The sequence below is a fragment of the Pelobates fuscus genome, chromosome 5 (assembly GCF_036172605.1).
Source record: "Pelobates fuscus isolate aPelFus1 chromosome 5, aPelFus1.pri, whole genome shotgun sequence".
Classification (NCBI taxonomy): domain Eukaryota; kingdom Metazoa; phylum Chordata; class Amphibia; order Anura; family Pelobatidae; genus Pelobates; species Pelobates fuscus.
The window spans coordinates 14970124-14977844 of record NC_086321.1 but is presented as its reverse complement, the minus strand read 5'-3'; the positions used below and the strand labels follow the sequence as shown (position 1 = coordinate 14977844).

Below are 7721 nucleotides of genomic sequence, written 5' to 3'. Positions count from 1 at the left end.
ATGGTCAGGTCCCAGTTCTGTTGCTAGTTAAAGTCAGCAGAGTGGTTTCTCCTTCACCTCTGGGTCACAGTTGTAGGTCTTCCACGGCAGGAGTGTCGACATGGCGGTTTGCCAACTTTTCTGCTCCCCAAGCCAAGCTCGGTGTGTAAGTCAAAGCCGTGTCTTAAATAAGCCCACCATCTTCAATGGCAGGGCCCAAGTCCTATAGGCCCCTTAAAGCAGTCCCACAATGCCGTGGCTGGCTGATGGATGTAGTTTCTATCCTGGCTCTCAGCCCAGAAAACGAGCAGGGTGTCGCTGTCGCGCTGTAGCTGTCTTTGTGTGTAATTACAGTAGGTGGTTGCCGCTCCTGTCGGGCATTAATCCGGGCTCAGAAGGCTTTGCAAAGCTCATCGAAGGCTGCATTGAATCTGGTTTCCCAATTAGCTGATGAATGCTCTTGGGGTATGGCGGCCATCTTAGAAATGGCACTAGGCTTTATGTGGTGATGTCAGTTACAGCCCCCACTGCGCTTGGTATCAGTAGACTAACTCTGGTGGGGACCGAGATATCCCCCACCGGTCCAAAGGGGGAGGACGGGGGACAGCTGAGAGTGTCTGGAGTGTCGGTGCAGCCAGGCCGGGAGATCAGCCGTCTCTCCCTTTCAGAGGCTGTCTTCAGTGTAAGGGCCACAGAACAATTTCGGGTCCCTTAGGGTTCAAGAATGTATCAAACTCCCTTAGAGGAGCGCCCCAGAGCTGCAGCAGGAGGTGGATTATAGGCATAAAATCAGGATTTATTAGCAGATTGTGAGTAGCTCACTAAAAACATGCTCCAGGCCCTGTCCCCCATATAATGTTTTAAATTGATTTCAGATTTTGAAAATATTTTAATATTTTATGACCTAGTTTTTTTATATTTTAAATTGGCTCTGTCACCTCAAACTTAAATTGTTTCCTCTTCTCTTCCTCTCAGAATATGATCTTATTTTTTCATTTCTGATGTTTTTTTTTGCTTTCCTTGAGTTCCACCCTTTGTCAAGATCGTTATTGTAGGAAAGATAGATAGGACAATATAACCCCTACTTGTTTTATGTTTTGCAGAGAAATTGTTCAGAAATTAAGAAAAGAAGAAAATATTCTAAAAGATGAATAGAAGTGGAAACAATAGGAGAAAGGTAAGTTTGAGATGATAGAGGCACTTATTTTTAAAAGTTTATTTAAAAATATTACATGTCTAATGTCCTCTATGTCTATCAGGGGCTGTTTAAATTCTACGTGCTGCGTCATATGCTAATATTTAACAAATAAATATTACATTATATTGGTTAATTTGGGGTTAACTGGTTTTTATTTTTTTAATGACTGTAGCATCCAAACCTCACCACTCGGATCCATTAACATTTGGTCATCCCAGTCTGTGAAATTCCATCTTGGGCCTTCCATACTTCACTGAGTTCTACTTTGCAGGCGCTGGTGAAATGCAGAAGGTATCAATTTAACGCTGCACTGTTAAAATGTTCGGTCTAAAGTATTGAGTATCTTGTAATTGGCATCCAAATTGCATACATTGCCACTGAAATGGGGCGTCTGAAATTCCAAGCACCAATAACTTGATGGGACGATAGTTATGAACGCATAAAATATAATGCGCCCTTACAACGCGCAGTACAGGAATTAGTCTTGTAACAGTTTAGGGAAATGTCCGACCATTCTTAAACAAATAAAGTCCTCTCCAGGTCTTCCAGAACTTCATAAAATATAATCATTTTTATTTTTGCTGTTGTTTTTAAATTCATTTTTCTTTAGTCCACAATTGGTTTCATTGCGTTCGCTGCCGTTCCGATACAGTTTGCAAGATGATATTTTCTGATTTCCTCTTAAATTTGTGTAAATTGGGATTTATCAGCAGAGCTTTCGATGACACTGACTTCAATTTATACTGATGAAACTGACTGACATCTGTGTGTGCTGTTCATCAGTCATCATTTAAACCATTCTTAATTGTATTAAATGCAAATTAAGACATTCAGTTTCAGCCATTATTTTTCATAAAGTACCCTGAACTGAATTTTAGTGGGTCATGAAATTTTACATCCAAGATAAATAGGGGAATTCACACCATTCTATTGATGATCATATTTCACTCATTGTTGAATGTGATACTTTAGCAGTTTACTAGATTTAAATGATTAATTTTTTCTTTGATTGAAACATGACAGACACCGAATATATGAAGTTTACAACAAATGTTTTTTTCCTCATTCATCATCAGCATCGGTGCAGAGTTCCAAGTACATTTAGATTAAATTAGGATAAACCACTTATGCGGTATGTAATTCAACCTAGTGGTTAATTAAACAAGGAAATCTAAGTAAATTCTTGATCAATTCTGTTTAGTATTTAATATCACTTACCTAATTTTGTTAGCATGTAACATTTCTATCGAAAGATACACTGAGTGGGAGGATGAACTTGTCTGTATATCTCCGACAGTTAAAGTGGAAATGGAGGAATGCAGGAAGTACAAGATTTAATATTTGAGTACCACTACTTAGTACAGGAATACCAGGAGATAGATACATAAACAGACAGACAGACAGAGAGGAAGACAGTGAGTTAGCTAAATAATTTTTTTTAGGTTTGTAGAAGCATTTTTATTATGCATTTTGCAGAACAAATTATGCAGTCTTGGCAGTTCGGGTGCGCTTCTTTTTAACCACAACAGGTTTCTGAGTTTTTAGGATAGCTCTTGCACGTCTGAGAGCCGCCATGCGGAGGTCCTTCCTGTAGTTATTCTTGCGGATAATGTGGCGAACGCTGCTTAAAGTAGCGCGGGGGTTCTTGTTGATGGTTATTTTTTCATAGGATGTAACAGGTTTGTGTTGACCTGCACACTTTTTCAGAATGACCACTACTCCCTTTCCATCAGCAGCTGGTTCTACACCAACAGTTTTCCTGTGGATTAGGCCTTTGTACCTGAATGAGTTCCGAGCCTTAAGGTTGTTCGGTTCCGTGCTATAAACTTGATTATTCCTCTTGATAAGGAAACTTGAGGAGTTTCGAATAACCATCCATTGCAAGTGAGCAGACATTTTGGGACACTTTCTCCGCACTGCCAGAGGAAGGAAAGGAAAGGAATACGCACGTGATATGTTGGGGGTCCATGTTCTTTCACCGCAAGAGAACAGGATAAGAAGATGATTTCTCTATAGAAAATAGAAGATGAAACTCTAGCCAACAGTTTTTGTATGATATTCATGTTCACCTGCCAGTGTTGGGTTCTCTTTTGTATCCAAGCAAGGAGTATACCTCAGTAGACTTTAATTGAAAATTTTGAATAAAATGAAACACATTCTGACATTGGTTTGGGATTAGGGAAATTTGGAGCTCTCTTTCCCATGTTTGCGTGAAGCCAGGTAAATCCATATCCAATAGGGACAAGACAATCAACAAGTTATAGATCTTGGTAATTAGGTGGGTGGAACGGTCCTGCACCGTACAAAGCTTCTCAAATGGTGTCAGTGAGCGCCATAGCAGATGGGGGAAAGGAATGGATGAAATAAGGCATTTTAACTGTGAATATTACTATGAGTCCAACAATGTGCTGTACATGGTGCCACATCATCTCCAATGCGGGCGAGGAGTCCTTTGTCAATATGCAATGTACCCTTATAACAAATGTTGAGCTCAGTTGTAGATGCTAATAAATAAATGTAAGGAGCGGACAGAGATGGAAATATTTTGTTGTGAGAGATCGGACATACCAGCAGCATGGGGCCTGTATTAAGGCACTGTCAAATCAGAAACATTATGTTAATTCATACATTATACTAATCTTTTCTTGGAGAAACAATTCAGTTATTATATATGCGTGTTTTTTTATTTTGGACAGTAGGTGGAGCTGTAACAAATGTACATAGATATACAAAGAAGTACCATGGGTCCAGGGTCTCTGAATGTCTTTATGAATTACGTATTTACGGCTTTAGCTGACTGTTTTTTTTGCTCCTGTGTTTGTGATCTAAACCCGGCTATTTCTTACTACCAGTATAGTTTAACACCCTCCTTTATTTGAAACCTGATCAAGGTCATTCAGCAAGAATAACTAACACCCAACACAAAATCATAAACCAAGTCACAAGCCATTTGTTGAGTAACATCCTGGTACTAGAGGGTTAAATCAGCAAATTATGTCATATTAAAAATGTCCCAGATTTGTCCAGTTGTTCTTTTGCCTTATAAGTAGTTAAGAAACTTGTGTGGGTCGCAGTGACGTGAGTGGGCATTTGCACAAAGACCCAGCAACTTGTAATATAGCTCAATTCTAACCTTTACTTGCAAGGTACATTAGCAAATAAAATTACCCGTGAAACATGACTATTTTCCGTTCTTTGCCGTTTGAGCAGACATATATCTACTTAACATTTCAATAAGGACACAAAAACTCACTAATGCATTGCAGCTGAAATGTGTAGAATATTATGTTTTAAGACCTACAGCTAAGTCCGCGCCTTTGAAAGAGAGGATAATTAGTGCTCTTATGCTCAGTCATTTCAGACCGCAGGTAATGGAGTGTAAGAAAAGGTTCATTAGGTTCTCTCAAGTACTTATACTCTGTCCATAGTATTTATACCGACAAAGAAAAAAAATGCAATCTCTTTAATAATTATCTTTTAAAACGCCAGAGGGATACAGAAAGTGATATCACATGGATACATCCCTGGCACACAGACAGTTAAACGAAACGACACACCATACAGATATGGAAGAGATGTGACTGTATAATGTTATAACATTGTTCAATATTTAACTACGATGTTTGCCAACCAGACATTGTTTGACAGCTTTCCCAATGCAGCCGAGTTACGTTTATGAAAACATGTAGCAGATCTGAAATGTCTCCACAGGATGCATGATGCAAAAACATTTCTGCCAGATTATTTTGGACAATCCAATAGCTAAACGGTTTGGCAGAGCCCTGTAGAATTTTTGTTTGCTTTCTCCCCCTGCCCCCCCGTATTTCGGTCACTCCTGGACGATACCACCAGTGTGACAGCTGTTCAATCATCTATCCCCAGCCAACAATATCCATGGAAAAAATACAAGGTCACAGTCTGACTAAAGTTTCAATATATAATCATATCCGTCCAATATCTGTTACAAAAAAAATCACCTGGAGGATTTATTATGATTTTGTTCTAGTTTAGTTAGCTAGTTGTAATTTAGAAAGTGTCTAACTGGGGAGAAGACACACAGGGCACAGGGTTATTCTATAAACTGTAATAGCTGGAAACATAGCTAACTTGGAGACTTTTTAGAATATTTGGTCTAAAATTCTAAATTTCCTGTCGAATTCTCAAAAAGTCACAGCTTAATGAATAATTCTAAATGAAATACCAAAATTATATCATACAATATACCATACCATATACCATACAATATACCATATAATATATATCATACCATATACCATACCATATGCCATATAATATACCATATCATATACCATATAATATATAGAAAAGAGAAAGGCTGACAAAAGGGATTACGAACAGGTCCTCCCAATCATCAGTCTCAATACCCCTGAATGGATTTGTTCATAGTAGTGGCTAGGAATTGCCAGTATGGAACATACATACGAAAAATATGAAAAATAATACATTTTTATTAAACCCTTCTAGGGAAGAAAAAACACGACAAAATATAAAATAAAAACAAAAACAGTGTATATACAGTATGTGTATATACAGACAGAGTAGGGATCCTCTGTTGAAAGCTGGCCTCACAATATACCTAGTTATCAAAAATAAATAAATAAATTGCAACAAAGTTTCAGACGCTAAGAGTAGCTATTGAAATGTATCTAGGGACAGACAGTGGTGTCACCCTAATAGAATTGCAAGGTAGCAGAGTCGCTAGAGGGGGGAGGGAACAAAAGCCTCCCCTCACAAGGTATACTAAGGCGATAGAATATAGTAATTAAACAATGTATGATTATAAACGGCACCCTGAAGGCTAGCCCCAAATAGTAGAACTGGTTCGGCATAAATTCCCCCTTAGTAAATGACAGAAAGTGGACCCCTAATATTGATAGCCCACTGGCTATACATAAAGGGTAGAACTTCCTAATGTTGATAGCCCACTGGCTGTATATAGAGGGTAGAGCTTAGCATCCCATATGAGAGCCTGTAAAGAAATTGTTGGCTCCAAATATCACATCGCTAAGATGTGTAGCTCGAAATGCAACAAACAGACCTAAATCCTAATATATAGTTCTAGTCTTAAAGAGATGACTAAAGCGATGGAAAAACCCCCCATCAGATAGCCCAACAAGTTACTAAAGAACTGGTAGATTCACGAGCTAAACTGAAGGAAGGCTCCCTGCTTCCTCTAGGTATAAACTCCGGTAAACAGTCTACGTTAGCAAAGTAAGGCAAGTGCTGGCTGTCTTTGGGATATGCCTCCCATACATGAACAACACAGTTCACTGTCATTATATTTTTAAGTCACTCTGACAATGTATTAATTTCATCTCTCTGTTTGCATATACATTTGTAGTATATATTTATATTTTCTCTATACATTATTTCTCTTTTTTCTATTACTTATTACTTATTATTTTTTGGAATATACTTAATTTTGCTGTATTTTTTATTTTTTTTTTGTTCAATCTATCTGTTCAATTGTTCATCCCTCTAAATATCTAGAGATTCTGCATCTCCAACTTTTAATAGCATTTATTTTTCCTGCAGTAATAGGCTCCAATTTATTTTAAAATATGATACTTTCTACCATTGTCCCCTTTGGGACTCTTTTTTGGCATACATCCATGATCCTGGCAAACATAGGGTTAACTTTTTCGTTACCCCTTTGCCGGATGGCTGCTTATGCCATTCAAACATTTAGTCCCCGCCCACCGACCAATGCCGCTCGAGTGTGATGATGACGTCGGTAGCCTGAGGGGCGGGCTTATGTGCTTTAAAAATACGGCGGGCTTACTCATCCCGGTAAGCTCTTGACAAAGGCGCAAGTCTAAGGGCCGAAACGCGCGTTGAGCCAGCACCGGGACCACTTTGGTCCGAGATTTATTTAGGGATCTGTCTACTAACTAGTTAATACTATGGAAGTTTTCTCCTCTAATACGATAGGAATGTGTGTTTAGCCAGCACGAGCCAGCACCGGGACCACTGGGTCCGAGCTCAGTTAACAGACGTTAGCAATAGCAATAGGGAAGTCTATGCCTCTAAACTTTAGAATCTTATGCTTAGCCAGCACTTGCCTTACTTTGCTAACGTAGACTGTTTACCGGAGTTTATACCTAGAGGAAGCAGGGAGCCTTCCTTCAGTTTAGCTCGTGAATCTACCAGTTCTTTAGTAACTTGTTGGGCTATCTGATGGGGGTTTTTTCCATCGCTTTAGTCATCTCTTTAAGACTAGAACTATATATTAGGATTTAGGTCTGTTTGTTGCATTTCGAGCTACACATCTTAGCGATGTAATATTAGGAGCCAACGATTTCTTTACAGGCTCTCATATGGGATGCTAAGCTCTACCCTCTATATACAGCCAGTGGGCTATCAACATTAGGAAGTTCTACCCTTTATGTATAGCCAGTGGGCTATCAATATTAGGGGTCCACTTTCTGTCATTTACTAAGGGGGAATTTATGCCGAACCAGTTCTACTATTTGGGGCTAGCCTTCAGGGTGCCGTTTATAATCATACATTGTTTAATTACTAT

The 7721-nt window shown here is 38.8% G+C and overlaps 1 protein-coding gene across 1 annotated transcript; it reads right to left on the bottom strand.

Moving 5' to 3' along the window:
- Positions 1 to 2609: 2609 nt before the first annotated feature.
- Positions 2610 to 3108, bottom strand: LOC134612375 (large ribosomal subunit protein eL28-like). The gene has a single exon (XM_063456716.1). It carries the CDS (start codon positions 3071 to 3073, stop codon positions 2660 to 2662), a length of 414 nt encoding a protein of 137 aa, XP_063312786.1. The 5' UTR covers positions 3074 to 3108; the 3' UTR covers positions 2610 to 2659.
- Positions 3109 to 7721: the final 4613 nt, after the last annotated feature.